The sequence below is a fragment of the Rhea americana genome, unplaced genomic scaffold (assembly GCF_003343005.1).
Source record: "Rhea americana isolate MKP2758 unplaced genomic scaffold, rheAme1 scaffold_7, whole genome shotgun sequence".
Taxonomy (NCBI): domain Eukaryota; kingdom Metazoa; phylum Chordata; class Aves; order Rheiformes; family Rheidae; genus Rhea; species Rhea americana.
The window spans coordinates 11,013,472-11,031,800 of NW_028186867.1; the positions used below are offsets into that span (position 1 = coordinate 11,013,472).

The 18,329-nt window shown below is 38.9% G+C and overlaps 1 protein-coding gene across 2 annotated transcripts; it reads right to left on the bottom strand.

Annotated features, from left to right (window-relative positions):
• Positions 1-260: 260 nt before the first annotated feature.
• Positions 261-17,881, bottom strand: CHST10 (carbohydrate sulfotransferase 10). Of its 2 annotated transcripts, none has more exons than XM_085321615.1 (6): positions 17,729-17,881; positions 12,993-13,131; positions 10,030-10,127; positions 7,069-7,303; positions 4,779-4,884; positions 261-2,896 (listed from the first exon to the last, which is right to left on the bottom strand). In XM_085321615.1, exons 1-6 carry the CDS (start codon positions 17,765-17,767, stop codon positions 2,359-2,361), a joined length of 1,155 nt encoding a protein of 384 aa, XP_085177741.1. In that variant the 5' UTR covers positions 17,768-17,881; the 3' UTR covers positions 261-2,358. The 2 variants fall into 2 exon arrangements, with proteins under 2 accessions (XP_085177741.1, XP_085177740.1); XM_085321614.1 differs by lacking the exon at positions 17,729-17,881 and adding an exon at positions 16,366-16,498.
• Between the last annotated feature and the right edge of the window lie 448 nt (positions 17,882-18,329).

Genomic DNA, 18,329 nt, shown 5'->3' on the forward strand with positions numbered 1-18,329 from the left:
GCCTGAAAAGCGCAGGAGCACAGAATTGGGGGAAAGGAGCAYTCAGAATACAGTTTGCTGGAGCTTTCTACATCACTGCATAAATCCATCCACATTTCCCATCAAACTCCCAAGAGAACTCAACTCAGAAAAGGCTATTARGGAAAACATTCTTACTTAGAACTTTCCATCTGGCAATTTAAGTAATCAGTACATTTAGTAGTTTATGAAGAAAAATAAAACCAGATACATTTGTGTGCTATGTGATCAGTAGCTTATGCTTTCAGAGAAAAATGATTCTATTTTATTAGATTTAAAGATTAAGGCCTGAATTCACTATACATTATTCACACTGTTACATTTGAAATCAGCAGAGAGGTAATCAATCAGCTCATTAGCTCCAAAACGCATTTAATAATACATTTTGCTAGGTTCCCGTATTAAAAACAAAAACAAAGAAACCAAACAAAAAGAAAAACAGAACACACACAAACCTGGAGCTGTTAACATCTTTTTCTCATAAGTTAAGAACTAACAAGTCTAGGGTACTGTAACTTCCCAGTTTTTTCTTTTAAACAAACAAACAAATCCCCAAACAACTCTTCCAGCTTTGCCACCTTGGAGTATTCTCTTGCTAACAATGCCCAGTTAATGATTCTCCCTTGTTTCAATCAGACTGTTGAGATCTTTCTGAAATTACATCCAACTACAACAGGGCTTCTTTTTTGCAGAGAGCAGCACATGTCAGTTTGGCACAGCTTTCCTTTTTCTTGACTGCAAGATGCTTCCTTATGTTGATACAGGAAGCTATCAAAAACATACTGTAGCTGGATTTAAGAGCAGGCTCCATAGCACTGACCATTATTAGCATTTCTAGTCAGCAATGTTACTGGTCTGAAAATTAATCCTTTAGGACTATGATTTCAAAAATACAGCTCAAATGCCTCACTGTGATGGACCAATTCCTCTAACTCAGATACACGGCCTCTCTTTCCTATGAACTGCAGGACAGCGCATTAATCCTTATTGCTGGTGAACTCAGACAAGAGACTTTTTTTTTTTTAATCAGACAGGAAGAATGCAAACACAAGCAAATGTTATGGTTGCACCCATTCAGTTCTGCTTGCTTTTTTTTTTTTTTTTTTTTAATGCACAAAGTATACACATAAATTTAAGTGACATTCAAACTCCTGGCAAGTTGCCAATTCACCCATTGGTAACACAGATGTTGGGCATTTTTVACTTAAGACATCATAGCAGCAAAACACTGGAAAAATCAAAGATTTATCCTGCCTTCTTCAGCAGTAGAGAGATGCATTTTCAGAGGGGGCAATTTCTGTCTTCTTTAAGGTACTAAACATTGAGCATGGCATGATATAAGAAAAAGGTGAAGCATTAACCCAAATTAACTCCAGCAGCTATTTTACATGACATCCTGCTTTTGTGGCTTATTTAACCTTAACTGTTAGAAGATAAAACAAGTTAAAATGTTTGATATTTAGAGAGCATCTTGTGATGTGCTTCTCAAATTACTACTCATATTTTCTTTTTAAATTAAATTTCCTTAAAGTTTCCCCAAAAGCTTTATATTTCTCTGTGCTCCATTTGTCTCTGAAGTTCTCAGATAACTTACATAGCCAGGAGTTAAATAATATTTTAAAAAGCAGGCCAGAAGTAAGTACAGTAAACATTTGACAAGAATACAAAGACAAATGGGCTTGGAACCAGCCCCCTCCCCCCCTTTTTTGGACAGTTCTGAAGCTTCTGTCTAATTAGATTTGTTCTGTGAAAAACAAAAAATGGGATTAGATCAGCATTACTGTTATTGTATCAGGCACATGACAGAACCTGGATGATTTTACTTGCCAAGTATTTAATCAAATTTTAGTCCTGTGCTGGCCTCTAGTTTTCATGGCTCGTGGGAGACTCTACATGCCTTTCTCATGAGCATGAATTGTAATTTCACCCACATGTCAGAGTTAACCTACAGTGAAACTGCCATCTTTTACAAATGCTTCACTCTATTTTTTTAAACGGTATTCTAGCTGGGAGAGAGACCAGGAAGGTCGTAGCCCATTGGTTCTCCCCTCCCCCCTTTCTTTTTTCCCTGGAGGGAAGAGGGAATAAGTGGAATTCTGTATTTTAGATAATAGAGATTTCACTCCTAACAGATTTCAATGCCACATGTTGAAAATACGGTCAGTAAACAACAACTATAAGCCCCTAATTGTTCATATGACAAATATTTCACTGAAAAATGGAGCAACATCAAAAAGCTAGAAAACAAAAGGTCATTCTTAGCTCTGTCAGTGTTGCAGCTGGTATTCATGTGGGTTTAGGTTAATCCACCCGACACTTCTCCAGAGCTTATTCTAGGTGTCAGTTTAACAAGAAATCTGGCTCCCGATAGCCAAAGAGTTTAAAATCGCCTTCAAACCGAGCATAGAGGCGTCTTATGTCTCTCTTGCTAATTCCCGAAAAATACCGCTCTACTTTTGTTTTGTTGTACACTGTTATCCCTGGTGGAATCGTGGGGTATGATACCAGATGGTCTATGCCGGCTGCTTTCAAGATATATGGAGCATCATCCTCCAGGGTTTCATGGTGTCCAATCACACTATATGTGATTTCACAGGGGGCACACAGTTCCACATATGTTACCCAATGAATGATGTGATCACCAAACTGAACATCCAGCCATCGATGATTTGGGTCACCCAGATAGCGCACAAAATCCTCGAACTGCAGCCCTCTAGTCTCTGTGCGATTCTTTCTATATTTACGAATGATGCCAGGAGCAATTTCATGCCGGTACCAAGGTTCAAACCGAGGATTGTGCACAAACTTGTCTTTAAATGCAGAAATAAGTCTTTCAAATGGATCTCTAACAATAAAAAACTTGAAGTATAAATTCAGTCTAAATAGAGGAAGGAAGAAAGAAATAAGAAATTAAATAATTAAGGCGGTATCAGAAATGTTTAGCAAAGACTTACAAAATGTACATAAACTCTGATCACAGAGACAGCAATATGAATCTTACACATGCAACTTTCATAGTCTATTAATATTGTAGTCAAAAAGAGTCAAAATACGAAAACTGTTTAGTAAAAAGACATAAATTGTATACAATACAAACTATAAACAGTATTTGCTATTTGTCACACTTTATGCAAAAGGAGAAGCTTAGTTTATCTTGACCGATATAAACAGAAGACCAAGTCCTTTAAGATGCTGAAAGCTCTGAACTTAATAATGTCATGGGATTGGGCTCAAAATAAGAAGCAACATACATAAAACGACACGCAAAAAAGTGACTCAATACAGCTAAATGCATGCAGAGGGTTGCAGATTTCAATGACAGGTAGTTAGACAAATTACTGCTTACGTAAAAAATAAAAAAAACTTTCTGGTATTTTATTTGAAGTTTTGGCATGCTTTTAAAAATGGCTGAGAATATTATTTTAACGAGACCCAACAGTCTTCAACAGAATTTCATATTTTGTCGTGACATCACTGAACTGTAACATGCTGTAGTTAGAGATTATCTGTAGGAGGAGTAAACTGAAAATAAAAGTTTATTTCAGGTAAACAGCTAACAAAAGTGATTTAGAGCTTAATCCTCTCATCCTAGAGTAAGTCCTCATCTTCATCCTAAAATAAGTGGATGGACTTTTTCCAGCCCCAACAGGCTCTTGACCAGTCTTCTGTCAGACTGACACCCAACCAGGTGGGACAAGAGGTGAGCAAAGTAGATCAACAGATCCACACAATCCCTCTTGCTACAGCTAAGTGCCCCAATAATTTACTTCAGAATTCCCAACAGAACCCATGTTATGTATCTCCAGCACTATTTCTGTAATGGTCTGACTGTAACACCCCAAATGATGACATTTGACTTCAAATACCCTAACTATGGCTCATCCCCTGGGCAAACAGTTATTTTCTATGCAGGGCTGTTCACCAGGAGATAAATCCATGTCCTCACAAACACAGTGATAATATTTCCTTTTGCAAACTATCAGTTGCAATGAAGTACCACAACGGTGATCAGTGGCATTCATAACACTGAATGCAACAATCACTGGACTGTGCTCAAGTGATGGCTGCCACCTCCTGTGTAAGGTGCTAACTCTTCAGAATGGCTTAATGTTCAAGAAAACCATGCAAGCACAACCTTACAAGTGTCCACTGTCATTTTACTTCCTATTCTCTCTATGCTGCAACTCCCTACAGGGATTGTATACAGAAAAGGAGCTAGCAGAGACAAGAACAAGAACAGACACAACCTAGTCAGAGTAATTTAGAAGGCATCACTGCAGAAAAATAAACTCCCTGCTCTGAAATGGACCATGAGTACTCCAACAGAAAGATGAAGTGCTTCAGCTGAAGGGACAATAGTCTGTGGCTAAGGAGGAGTGACTTTTTAAATCTGTATGGCTCAACCCRGATAAGAGAATCTACCTGCAATGCCAATCTTACACGGAGCTGGGAAGTTTTACTTTACAAGGGATCCGGGTGGACCACAAATAGTGGTGTACTGAACTACAGAAATCCCATACCAAGGAGTCATTGGATCATCTAACTGTTTTATCAGTTAAACTTGTGTATGTCTTTGAAGACAGGAGGGGAATAGTCACAGCAACATCTGAGTGGCTTAGGGAATAACACTTTAATATCAGTGGTGGGACAAAAACTCTGCTGTCCTCCATTCCAGATGTGGATTTCAACTGTACTACTGCCTGCTCACCCACACTGCTGTCTCCAAGCAGCGCCCACTTTCCTGGGAAGCCACCTCTTACCGTTTCTTAATTTCAGCATCAGTGAAGGAGGACAAACGTGGAAGGCCATTCTTCTCATGGTCGTGCACAATATTTTCTGGGATCTCTTCTATGGAAGAAAATGCTCCTAGACAAATCAGAAAGAGAGCAAGTTAATCTTTCAGGGCTGGGGGAAAGAGAGAGTGAGTACAAGCAAGGATGTTTGTGCCTTTGGCTCATAGCTTTTTATCTTTCTCTTTTCTCTATTTTTAGTACTTACGGTTACTATGTTTAAAACTGTTAAATGATGAGAGATTCTGACTGTAATGCTAAGAGTTGTTAAAACTCTTTAGGAGATGTAACATCACGGTTCAAGACCAAATCAGTTCAAATCTCTTAGAAATGCACATTACATAAATTTTACCAGCAATTATGGCTAAGCCTGTAACTCCCTACCTCACTATCCCCGTTCTCTTTCACTCTGCCCACACATACAGAGAGAGGAAGATTTTGAGGATTAACTCCAAAGACGAGATCAGCCTTTTTGACCGACTTTCTACAAGCAACAAAAAATAAATACTGTAGGCTGCTTTTGGAACTGTTTCAGCACAAAAGCACTTCGCTGTCAGGATCCATGAAGTTCTTTCAACAGCTACACTGTGCTGAAAACAAAATTCCAGTCACGCAATATTACATATATTTAAAAGCACTAAATTTAAAGTCAGAAATCCTGCAGAAATTTATTTTTCAAGCACATAAGCTGTCAAGAAAAATGTCACTAAATCCTAATACATTTATTTTAAGACCCTGATCCTGGAAGTTGTAATGACTTGGGGAAATATTTTCATGTAGACCCTTTGGATTTCAGGAGTAAACCTTCACACAACAGTATCATTTCAAGAGTACTAATTTGCAATAGGGGCAGGGTGATACAAAACAGCTGTCTAACAGAAAGCTTCTATAGCCTTCTCTCTTCCAGTATTCTGACTGTGGGAGTGGTACAGGTAATAAAAGGTTCAGTAAAAACATCAGGGGTTGCCAGAGCTACAATGTGTAATTCATATCACTTAGACTCTCAGTTTTATTCCATCTTCTGTTTCTTGGTAGCCAGAGAGAATTAGATGGAGACAACAGATATCAGAAACTGAAACGACATTTTTTTTTTCTTGGAGTGTGGCTTTCACAGGCATTTAAGGCAAATATCCATACCTACATGCATCCATATCCTTGCTAGCTTTTCAGCTCCTTCATCCATACATCAGACATGAAACTAATGTTCAAGTATTTAAGATACAGTCCTCTCTAAACAAGTTTTGCTGGGAAACTTGTCAATTTTTGACTTTGTTTCCTTCTGGATGTGTAAACTAGCTCACATAAGGTAAAGTAACACATGAAAATGCAACAGCAGAGCTGGCAGTTCTCAGAGCTTTTGTAAAACCATCTTATTATAAAATTTGTGTTTTTCCCACACCTTGGTGAAGCTATGTCATCTGCAAAAGCATCTAACAGCCACTGACTGACCTGATTACATGTAGAAAATTCACAGTCTTGGTGTACAGACAGGCAAGACCCTCTTTTATATCAAAGAAGGGTTTGTTACGTCAAATACGGTCAAGTTAATAGTTTTATTTTAAGTGTGCAGGCAGTGGTATAGTATAAAACCCTGAGGAAACCATTTATTAATATTGACATACGAGGCTACTAGAAATGTACAGCAGGCAGATAAGGCATATCTTCTAGACTGTAATTCAGAAACGCCAGTTGCTTTGCTCTTTCTTTTACAGTCATTTTATAATATACCTTTGTTGACCAAATTATAAGCTTAAGGACCTGACAACCTTCATAATTCATATGTGTGCTCACTGATAACACATGCACAAGATTTCTGCACAGGACCAACAGCAGCTGCCAAATATTAACTAGCTTTACTTATAGCTAAAAACCTGAAGTTAAAAATTGGCAGGTTGAAGTTAGAGATTTTATATTATCCTTTCTTAGGGAACTATTATAATTTTTTTTAACATTCTTTAAATAAGTGCCACCCCTTGAAGGATAATCAATCTACTACCATGTGCATAAAGGTACTCTTTCATGACTCAAATCACCTTTGAGTCAAACAATAACAATRTTTATGTTCACAGAAAGAATAGGTTTAACTTCTTTAAAAGAGATGTTTTAGAAGAACTAGAAGCAACTGTGACGAATGAACAGCTAATACTAAGTATCAGCACAGAAGACTAGAAAAAAATCCACTTTAGTGTTGTCACAGTTGGACTGATTCTGCTCTTTCCTCCTCCTCAAAGCAACCACACACCCAAATCAGAGTAAGTACCATTTAAAACGATCAAGACTTTTTTCCACTGAGTGTTGCCCACTTTCGGTGTCTGACAGAACAGGATCTTGTGCTTGTCACACACAAATATTCGATCCAGGACAAACTTGGAAACTGCAGTGTGAGAGAGATTTCTCAATGCAGTGTCTCTGCAGACATTCTTGAGAAGCTCAAGTCTTTCCATATGAACCAGGGGCTGGCGTATCAGATTTCCAGAGAAAGCTTTTCCAGTTGGCTTTATAAAAACAAGTGAGGGGAAAAGAAAAGTGCAAGAGTTTAGTTTTCAGATCAAATTCTCAAGTATAGAATACCCAAACTTATGCATCCTATAATGTGCATATTATAACTTCCAGATTTCCTATAAACATACTGCTAGATATTAACGAAAGCAATATCACTGTTTGTTTCTTGTGCTGCTGTAGATGCCAGTAAGACACTAAGTCATTATCAAGGGCAATAGTAAGAGATTTTCTATACAGCAATTCAGGAGCCTTGCAGAGCAGCCAGCTCTCCCCTGTACGAATACCATGTCTTGAGCAATGATTGGAATTCCCATAAAGTTTCAGTGGCTAGTAAGGGAACTTTTAGGGGGCTGGGATAGGCAGGCTTCAGAACTATACCATCAGTTTCAATGCAAATTAAGCTTTAATCTGTGAGGAGATCATGCTTAGGGATTCTAACCCTTCTGGCTGGGAGCTGGTTTTTAGCATCTGCAGACATTCAGTGTTTCTGTTTACTCTAGCTGCAGAAAAAATACTGGATAAAAATTCAAACAATGAGTGAACATCAGCAATTACTGAGGCTAATATGAGAAGCAGGCATTCTCCCTCCCCAATGGATTATCTGTTTGGTATATGCCCCCTTTTCTGCTCTTAAACTAGAGCAGGAACTGTGACTACAACAGCTTCCCTCTGCCTCAATTTTGGTGGTGGGAGAGAGAGAAAAGAACTCGCCTGATTAACCAGGGATGGGGAATTTTAACTTTCAGCTGAAAAATCTTCCCCCTTCCCCTTACTGATTTACACAGTTGGATTTGCAAAAGGAAGGAGCTAAAACTGTCATTAAAAATAAACTGTTGATAGTATAAGATTGGTGTGTTTGCGTGCTTTTATACAGCCCTATTTGGAGCACAGAAAAACAAATGAACCAACTGGTATTATTTTTCTGAAGTCTGGCAGTTGTATCAAGTAATCTTTAAGCACAGGTGTCATATCTTCACTAGGTAAATGAAATGAGTTGAATTTCACTCTGAGAAGCCATTAAAATAGAAGGTAAACATTATAGTATGTCAATAACTTATCTATTTTCTTCTCTTTGCACATTGCCTCTTGTTTCAAAGTTGGGGAATAATAGAGTTCATGAACTCAGCAAAATTCTAGGATTTTCTGGCCTTTCTGGAGCTTCCAACATGAGAAGGAAGGTGGGGGAGAAGTCTATTTTTGCTTTGACCTACTTTGCCAGCTGAGGAGGAGAAGAGGTTAGAAGTGGGCCAAAATTTAATGTACATGGAAAATTCACTTATGGTTTTGTCATACCTATGAGCAGCATGTTATTGGGCCAAATTGTTCTTCTACTTTCCAAATTTCCTAAAATTATTGACACTGCCCTTTGCAGCAAGGGCAATGTTAGAAAGAGGTATTGTAAAATGAAAGACATTTTTTTCTGTCTTATTCTCTCAAATAACTAGGTAATTATTCCAAACTGCGTGGACATCATTGTTATACAAGTAAAGTTAAGAATCATTTGACTGAGTTAGTTAACTCGAGCACTGCCATCCATATCTTCATACAAGAAGTGCTTTAGGTACAATGCCCAAGTTACACAGGAAAAGGGGACGATTTTACTTTTTATCCCAATTCTCCATTAAGAAAAAAATCTGATCCTGATTTTCTGTTGCTACTGCTCTTCAGACTTTCCTCGTTAGGATTTCAGGTGAACCACCTAATAGACTCCTTATCAGTCAAAAATGATATCAGGTACACACAATCAGGATTAATGCTACTGTGTGTTTCAAGCTATCAGAAAGTCAAGAGGGAACAGTTTGATATCCAGATATCTTCTTATTCCTTTCCATATAGGTAATGAAAGATATTAAAACTCAGTACACAAATCTGCCAGACTTCCACAAAACAACATCTTTCAAGTATTCTGAGGATAACTTCAATTTCAAATTTTTAACATAAGAAAACAAAAAGTGCCACATTTATACAGAAACTTAACCTTCTTGCTGCATCCTAAGCATACTTCAAACATAAGATGACTCATTTAATCAACTGGAAAAAGTGGGCCTTAGCCCACCTTGCAACTAATCTCAAGTTCACATTTGTGTAAGAAATTTACAGAGTTTCCCTGTAAACTAGGGAGCATCCCATTTGTTCTGCTTTACATCTGAAAGCACAGAATTGTGTATCTCAAAGATCAACTTGTATTGAATGCTATTGTGTTCGTGTTCTACTTTGGACAAACACTGAGATGTGAGGCACAAAGAGCACAAAAATTGAAAAAAAGAGATGGAGACTGATAAAAAGAATCAAAGCAGAGAGACTGGGCAGGGAACCAAAAGGAACTAAGACACTAAGCAAGACACAGGCTTTTCCTCCAGAAGGAGGAACCCAATGGCTGTAACAAGGCAGAATACAAGTAACTTGAAATTGGGCCATTATAGAAAATAGGCTAGCAAAAATGATTGTCCTGACTTGTAAAGGAATACTGTAACTATTTTCTCCTAGAAAGGGAAAAACATTTTTAAAGTTGAATCATTCTGACGAAACAAGATAGCAGCTTACCATAACCAACTAGCTTTGTGGAGCTAAAACAAATTCTGCTAGCTCTAACCTCAATAGAACAGTCTGAACAAATTCCTGTCTATTCTAAATCCTCTTCAACAAGAGGGAGCTCGTACTTAACTTTTCTTTTCTCCTACTCTTTAATACATGTAACCCTCATCTCAACAGTACACACCTGGAATTCTTCAAGCCAATGTTTCTCCTCTGGCATATGTCCCTCCTCCACTTTTGTTACAGCTGTCAGTATTAACGGCTCTTGCTTGGCACCATAGTCTGAAGACGGAAGAAAGATAGGAGAATTACAGGGGGATGCGAGGGAGGCAACTATTTCTGCTTTAAATTGAATACAATTAAACATAACCATCTGCACACAAAACATCAGGATCTGTTCCCAAATGGCAAGGTAACTAACAAGACTTGAGACTGATGATGAATGTTTTAAAGGAATGGGAATTTTAGATGCAACTTCAGTTGAGTTAAATCACAGACAGACATGACCATATATCTTTTATTTTGGGGTTTTATGAACAAACTCTGTACAAAGAGACAGAGAAATCATAAATCCAAATAGCAAGGAAAAGAATTACTTCATTTCACACGTGATCAAAGCTTTAACATATGATATTTAAATCTTGTTTGGTAGACAAGTGAACATAACTATGTGGACTTAACAATAGATTTTAGATTTTTCAAATAATTTCACATAGCACTTGCAAACAAAATATTAATGTCTTTTTTGTTTTTTTCCCCATGTTAGTAGGCAGGCTTCCTATTGTAAATTCACAGACATTATTGAAACAAAACCTTCATTGAAGAAGAACTTCTTTCTTTGGTGCCAAAATTAACATATCTAATCAGCACTAAAGAATACAAGATCCATTGCTTACTACGGGACTCAGGGCCTTTCTTACAGACTCTCAAAGGGGAAAATGGATTCAATTGATAATCCAGTTCTTCTTTAATGTTTTTAACACAGCTAATAGTTTGTGACCAAATTAAAGCATGTAATAGAAGAACCTTTTTGCATCTTTTTCAATTGCCATGCTACCAGAAAATTGAAAAATAACACAGGACTTGAGCTGTTCTCTATGCAGTGCAGAGATCAAAAATGATTTGAAGCAGCCTTCCCTAGCCACAAAGCAAAAAGAAAATGATCTTTCCCTCAAAATTTATTCCCATGCATATTGGACTATTCTTCCCTTTGCATAGCTTGTTCTTTTATGAATAACCATTCTTCATCTGCCTCCACAGTGGCTTACTGTTTTACGCTCAGGAAACTGTGTGTACTGTGTCCCTTTCTTAAGCAAGTGCTCTATTGTGTCTAAATTGCCTTTTAACAAAGCACACGAGGGAAAAACACGTTAAAACTGAGAGCAGTGTCAGCATCAAAGCAATCAGCTAAGGTAAATATTGTTGTGCACACACTTGCTTCACAGCATCCTGTAGTAAAAGCAGAGTAATCTGAAGTAAGGATCATTAAAAAAGCAGTTAAATCATCTTTCGTTATCATAAGGTAAGAACATGCACACAGATGCTAGTAGAAATGACAGAGAGAAACTTGTTCTTTCTCAGCAAGGTGTTCATGCACCAAAGACATCAATAAAAGCTTAAAAAACAGAAGCCCCACTGATTCACTGAGCATCTGCAAGTTTTGTTCTAGTTGCTGAGTAGACACATTCAAACAAGGAAAATTCTTGAAAAGTCATATTTTATTAAGTCTACAAGAGCTCCTCCAGAATTGGCCATCCTATTCATACCACCCCCAAAATTCTGTTAGTGTATTTACGTCGCTTCTCTTCATTAGTCCTAATACAAAAACTGGCATCTCCAGCATGCACATACACTTAACCACTGTCATGTCTTCACAGGACTGGAGCTTAGGAATTACACGGTCTTCTGCTCAAAAAGCTATTCAAAGGGGAAAGAAGATTCAGTACAGATCAAAAGGAAGATGCAGAAAAGTTTGCAAGCCAAGATAATAATAAGCAAGTAAATGCAGAGAGTGTACTTCAGGAAAAGATTTATTTTTTTAAATTACACTTGAATTCCCCTGACAATTTCTGATGGAAATAATAACCATTCAAAGAATACCTGTGCTGGGAAAAAAGAGTTGGCATACTATGAAATATCAGAACATTTAAGTACCAACTGTAAGACTGGCTCAATTTAGTTGTATTAGGACTCAAAAACCAGCCGGGAGTGAGAAAAGCTACCTAGTTAGCCTATAACTCTCATCTGTACGACTTGATGAATAGGTCTTCACACAGACGTATGCTGTGTAAAAAAGATACACTTAATATATTTATATTTAATATATATTATATACATTATATATATTATATATTTAATATATTTAGCCATGTCATTGAAACAAACCGCACTAATGATCTTGGCTCTTCAAGAGTTGCACATTTTTTGCATTTCTTAGAAATATGCCACCTTCGCCATAAACTCTCTGCAGGGCTGCTTTTTAATGGCAGCTCATCAGTAGAGAAAAAACTGTAATATGTTGTGTGGTATCATCAAATGCCTTTAATTCCTTATCAGCTTAATACCATCTGGGCTACTTAGGCTAAGCAAAAGCCTATAAGCCGTTTGCCAGTCGGAGGATAAAGCTGAATGCAAGAAGCAAGGCAGAGGTGGCTGGATTAAGTGCACTGCAAATGAAACCAAACTTTCCACAAGGCTCATACCGCAGCCACAGGACAAGTAGTCACAAAAGGACGGAAACGAATACCATGTGAAACAGACTATTTAGTTCCTTGTGAATCTTGTTTGTCTTGAAAAAGGTAATGCTGCTGTGTTGTTCTGCATATAGACTCTATTCCTATTAAGACAGAAACAAGTGGATTTGAGAAACCCAACCTCTCAAAACCAAACTGCAAGACATGATCCTCTCTATTCCTAACCACTAAACAGAAAAGATGCAAAGTTAGTTCTGCAGACTTCCATCAAGAAAAGCAGAAACTGTGAAAATTAAAGTTATTTCACATCGATTATAATTCAGTCATTCTGTTCTCAAATCCTACTGAACTGGTAACATACTGGGAACTACTGTGCACAGAAAGAGTATTTATTTGTGTGAAACACTATTCAATCTTCTGTTTCACATCAAATTTTAGTTAAAGTTGAACTTACCATCTGGGTCTTTAAAAGTCAATGTGATAAACTTGCTAGCAACCATGAACATGAATATCACCCAAAAGCATGCAGCTAGCAGCAGCCACTGGTGGTGCATGTTGTCAGACATGAGCCATATAAAGATTTTTGTTGCTTCCTGTTTGAAAGAGGAAAGATCGACACATGAATAGTTTGTTCCTGTTTAGGAAAAAAATCCAAAACTTTCCACAGCTGATTTATGGCAAAATTCTAACATGTATGTGTGTCATAAAACCTAACAAAGTAGCATGTTTCAGTTTCTGATGTTGTTCTTTTGGCTGGGTTTTTACATGATACTACAGCTGAGCCATTGCAACTGCCACCAAAAGGGAGGTTTCACTCCTCCTCCACCCCTGTATACACACTGCCAGCCCCCTTCGTTGCGCTGGTAATAGCACTGTCTATGTGGCATCTGACTGGGTCTCCTTGACTGCTCAGGGAGACAAACCAGCAACGCCTCCATTTTTTTGCAGCATACTTTTTTTTTTTTAACCCATTTAACTCCCTTAGCAAGCTCACTGCAGCAAAAGAAAGGAGTATGTGAAGGACGCTTCCCCTTCCATGGTACCTAATCAGTAGATCAACCACACTGTAACATTAAAATAGTATTCTTGGTTATCCTCTGTCAACTCATTAGATATAACATGGACCGCTCGCCTGTCCAGGAGGTACAGGTAGAAAGCTACAGAGCTAGAATGCTGAACTCGCACAATATTTAAAGTTATTAAATAGGGTTTTTTTTAATTATGTCATTTTTATTGCCAACAGAGTATCAGCCATAGGTTCTGGAAAAGTTTGCATTTCCATCATGCTAAGCACAGTCTACATAAACAGTAGAAAGTTTCCCTGAAGCAGAGACTACCTTAAAGATATGACTTCCCCAGCAGTGCAGGAAGGGTCACCCAAAGAATTCAGACTGCAGATCCAGGAATTTTAACACATAAAAACCTCACCATAGTGACTGAATCAAACAAGAGGGAGGATGAGGACACAGTACAGTATTACAAAGACATGGTATACAGTTTGCCTTGCACATTCTGTAAGTTTGCTGGAGTGCTCTGAGTACTTCTTAGCTAAATTTTACAAACTGTAATTCTGATAAATTGTTTTTCCATGTTAAAAGGTAAAAATGCAATACAAGAAAACCAATTAAAAAAAAAGATTTAAGTTGTCAGCCATTCAGAAAAATGCATGATTTCAAGCTGCATCTTTTGCTGAATATCTGACTTCTGATAGGCAACACTTCCACGGAAGCACTTAGGCTGACGCAGAGTATTTGTGAAGTCTTGCTGCAAAATTTAAGCTTATATGACTTTTTAAAGATTCTAACAAAAAACATCACTGCCCATCTGCCAGAACCTGAGATGCCATTGGCCTGAATATTTATTTATCTTGCAAAAATAAAGTAGAAACTGCTGCCAGCCTCATTGCCTCAGCTGCTGCTGGAGAAATATTAGACACCTAGGGGCCTGAACTCAGCTGTTGGAAAGTTCAAACTTAGTGAACTTTTCCTTTGAGGATAAATATACTACAACCTCAGAACACTTTACCAACGAGGACTTAAAATAAAAACCTCAAACAACTCTTGCGAAGTTTGTATACTACTTTTAGCCTTGGGAAACACCGAGCAATAGGACCAAACTCAGCCCCGGCGTAACTGCACAGAACTGCAGTGACAGTCACTCCTGCAGGGTCTTCAGGCCACACTTCCTGTGTGGCCGTTTGAGCAAACTGCCCAAACTTCCCAGCTCAGATTCTAAGATCGTGCTAGCTAATAACACAAAGCAAAATCTGTGTATGTTTTTGGTCATATGCTAGTATTCCAACTTTTTCATCTCCATAAAGCTTAAACATCAGAAGTAAGCCTGTTTTTGGCGTTGTTCCAGCATGTCTACTTCCTGCCACCTGCTACACCAGTACTACTATTACAGGTGTTGATTGCTTTTCTATCCAGTTTTTGCCTTCCAGCAACGAAAACGCATCCAGCAACAGTTCTCCACTGTAGGTGACAAAAATGAAACATCTTCAGGGGTATTGCTGAAAACCTGTAGAGACAGGCAAGCAACACAAAACAGATTTGGGAACCTAAAGATGCAACTGAAATGGGTGAGAAGAAGGGAAAGAACAAAATAACTACAAAAATAGAATCCACAATTTTTAGCTAGGCTGGGAGTGTTCAAGCCTATTTTTATTTTCTCAGTGCAATAATTTTTCAGTTTGGCTTCTGAAATGTTCTCCCCCCCCCCTTATAATTTCATTTTTAAATAACTTCTCATAAGAAAGACTGCATTTAAGTAAAAAGATGCATTGACTATCTTTTGGAAGTTACAGATGTTCCGACTTCCATGAAAACAATGTTTGTCTTCTCCCATTTTCTGCTGCAACTCCCTATTTTCTGCTGCAACTCCCTAGTTACCAAATAAGCATGCAGTTTATGAGACATGTCATTCTTCAACATCAAAAACTGTAGGTTGGGAAGAGCAAACACTATGGCCTGAATTTTGGAGCACTGATCTCTTTCCAGCTCAGTTCAGTAAAGCAGCTCAAAAATAATTTTCATCCATTATAATAATTTTCATTCCTCCAAATAATTTTCATTCATTACCATTACACTAATGAAAAATTTGCCCTAAGATGCTTGCTGAAGACCATTAGGTCTCGAGGTTGCTCATTTTTAGTCTGCCACAACACCCACTGTCTCCTCTTTAGAGCACTAAAACTTACCACGTTGGCTTTCAGATACCACAATGATTTGGACACTAACTCACTCTTACAAATGAGAGTGAAATGCAAAATGGATGTTAGGAGACAAGGCACAGAACATAGCAATGATATTTTTACTTTTGGGGAAGCTCTACTAAAACCATGAGAACTATTCAACATTTAAGATATTATTTAACCTATCTTCAAGACAGCAGTTGACAGAAGCTTGCAGAGAATATTCTGCAAGCGGAAAATCTTTTTCTAACCACCAGTGGATGGTTTTTCAAGGACATGATGAGCGGCCTGGGACAGACCCTTTTGTCTAACCCAGTACATCTGTTCTATGTAAAGAATGGTAGATCTGGGCCATCTATGTTCATAATATCTCTCCTAGTCTGACAACTTCTATAATGGTGATGGATGTGCACCATTCAGTAAAGATTATTGATCTGTATCTCCTTATGTAATTTATGCACTGAATTTCTAAGAAGTTGTTTTAAATGACCAGGGAAGAGATGTTTCAACCTGCTGTGACCTGAAAGGCAAAATCGTTAGTGCACAGAGGATGCTGCAGCAAGATCCTCTGTTCTATGGACTGGGGAACAATATGATTTCAGCCAAAGACACAGAAGAGCAACATCCTGCTTACCTTAAGGACTAGGCTGAGAGACCAGAAAGGGGACAGAATCATAGTCACATCCATAACAGTGAGAATTATTATTCTTCAATATGTTGAAGCTGAGATGGAAATTTTAAGCAATTTGTCGTCGTCTTTGTTATGCACGCAGCAGGCCTACAACCACATTCAGTTATGTAATGGTCTTGTCAGAAGACTTATCATAATGTAATTATAACGGCTGGCACTGTAACTCACTTCTAGTATCCTAAACTAAACTCCAGCTGTATCAGCTGCTCATTATCTATCTCAGGAAGCAGGGCTATTTAAAACTTTATACAAAAGTAACCTGACCATTATGCTCACCAAAATGTAATGCCCTTAAGATTTTTTAAAGAATGTGTTCATATTGTTCCTTTCTCCCTAGCTTTTTCTGCATGTTCTCATGTGGATATCTTTATCATTTTCACAGTGGATAGGAATCAGAAAGTGTGATTACCCTATCTTTTCTGTTGCCTCTCCTGTTACTTGCTTTTTTGGTGAATACATTTACTAGCTTCTTCTTTTTCTCTATAATAGTTTTCTTCAGCTTCTAAGGATATATTTTACTTATTATTGCCTCCATTTTTTTTATAAGTAGAGAAAACAAGAAGGGAAAAACAACCTGCTTCTTCTCTCTTTTACTGCAGTTCAACACTTTTTAGGATCACAGGATCTGAAAAATCTCTTTCTTTGCCTGCTCCTCTGTCTTTCTTTCTTTGGGCTACCCATCCCAGACCTGAATTACCACATAACCCTCAGACAGCCAGACACTAGTTTTAATACAGGAAGAGCAAAAGTGTGATAGCAAACATACACCAACATGAACAAAGAATGGCAGGGTTGACCCATGGCCTGTGAGTAAGGCATTATCTGGAGAAAACGCAAGTACCTCAGGGGAGACTGCTGCTCTTCATGCGAATGACAGAACAAAGTGCAGAAGGTTTGCACAAAAGCACAGGCCTCTGATCTGCAAGTTAGGCTGCCTGGGTGAGGGATCCCAGTCAGGACAGTCCCTACACACATAGCAAATCACAGCAGCACTTCAGTCATCTCAGACTACCAGCTGCTTGCCCATCAGCACATGACTAATGGTGCAACTTGAAATGCAACTCATAACGAAGGACACACAACAGCTTAATTCTTTTTCATCGAGGCCTACTTATCTTAACTTCACAGAGTRTGGATACTTTTTTTTTAATCTGGACTAAAATCTATCACAGACTCATTCGATAAGTTGAGTGGTGCTGCTAAATGMTATAACGGACTCTATAACGGACATTTCTGAAAGCTGATTCTTTTCTAAGGCGTTCCACCACCCTGATGTCATTAGCAGGCCTATCATCTCTGTTCTTACCGAGAYTGCTGGAGAGCAGAGTCCTCCTTGCGCATGCATATGTCATCTTTCAGCATGCAGAAAGCAAACTACGGGAGCAGCAGTCCCAGCAACAGCTGCATCACCCCCCTGAGCGAGCACAGGCTCAGTGCGATGGAGTGGGCCAGCTCCACAGACGCCAGCCAGTGCTCAAAACCGCGACCTGGCCTCCTCATCCTGCCCACCGGTGTGGTGCCAGGCCCAGAGCCACAGGACTGGATGGGACGTTGCCCACCCTTCGCGGCCAGGTGCTCCCCCAGCATCAAGGCTCCCTGGCTGGCGTGCGATGCTGGGGGTGCAACCGGCTGTCCCGCGAGCGGGATAAAAGCAYGGGGAGCCTCCGTCAGGTGCACGGGGCACGTCAAGGCGCAGCTTACTCGAGCCGAAAAGCTGGACTCCGGCTGCAATCGGAGGCAGAGGGACCTCGGCTGSACAGGTGTAAACTTTCCCCAGGCAGCGAGGAGAAACGCCCGAGCGCTTTATTCCGCCGACTCCAAACCGGACGGCACCTTTGACAGGTAAGGGCAGCAGCAGCCGGCCGCGCCCAGCCCCGCTGCCTTGCTTCCCGGGCCGCGGCAGCCTC

What these genes read in the sequence shown, in the direction of transcription:
- CHST10 (XM_085321614.1), bottom strand. Translation starts at nt 16,419, where the DNA reads ATGGATGTGACTATGATTCTGTCCCCTTTCTGGTCTCTCAGCCTAGTC. An exon ending in GACTTTTAAAGACCCAGATG is followed by an intron (nt 10,128 to 12,992) that starts GTAAGTTCAACT and finishes TTCCGTCTTCAG; the next exon opens with ACTATGGTGCCAAGCAAGAG. An exon ending in GATGCTGAAATTAAGAAACG is followed by an intron (nt 2,897 to 4,778) that starts GTAAGAGGTGGC and finishes TCCTCTATTTAG; the next exon opens with ACTGAATTTATACTTCAAGT.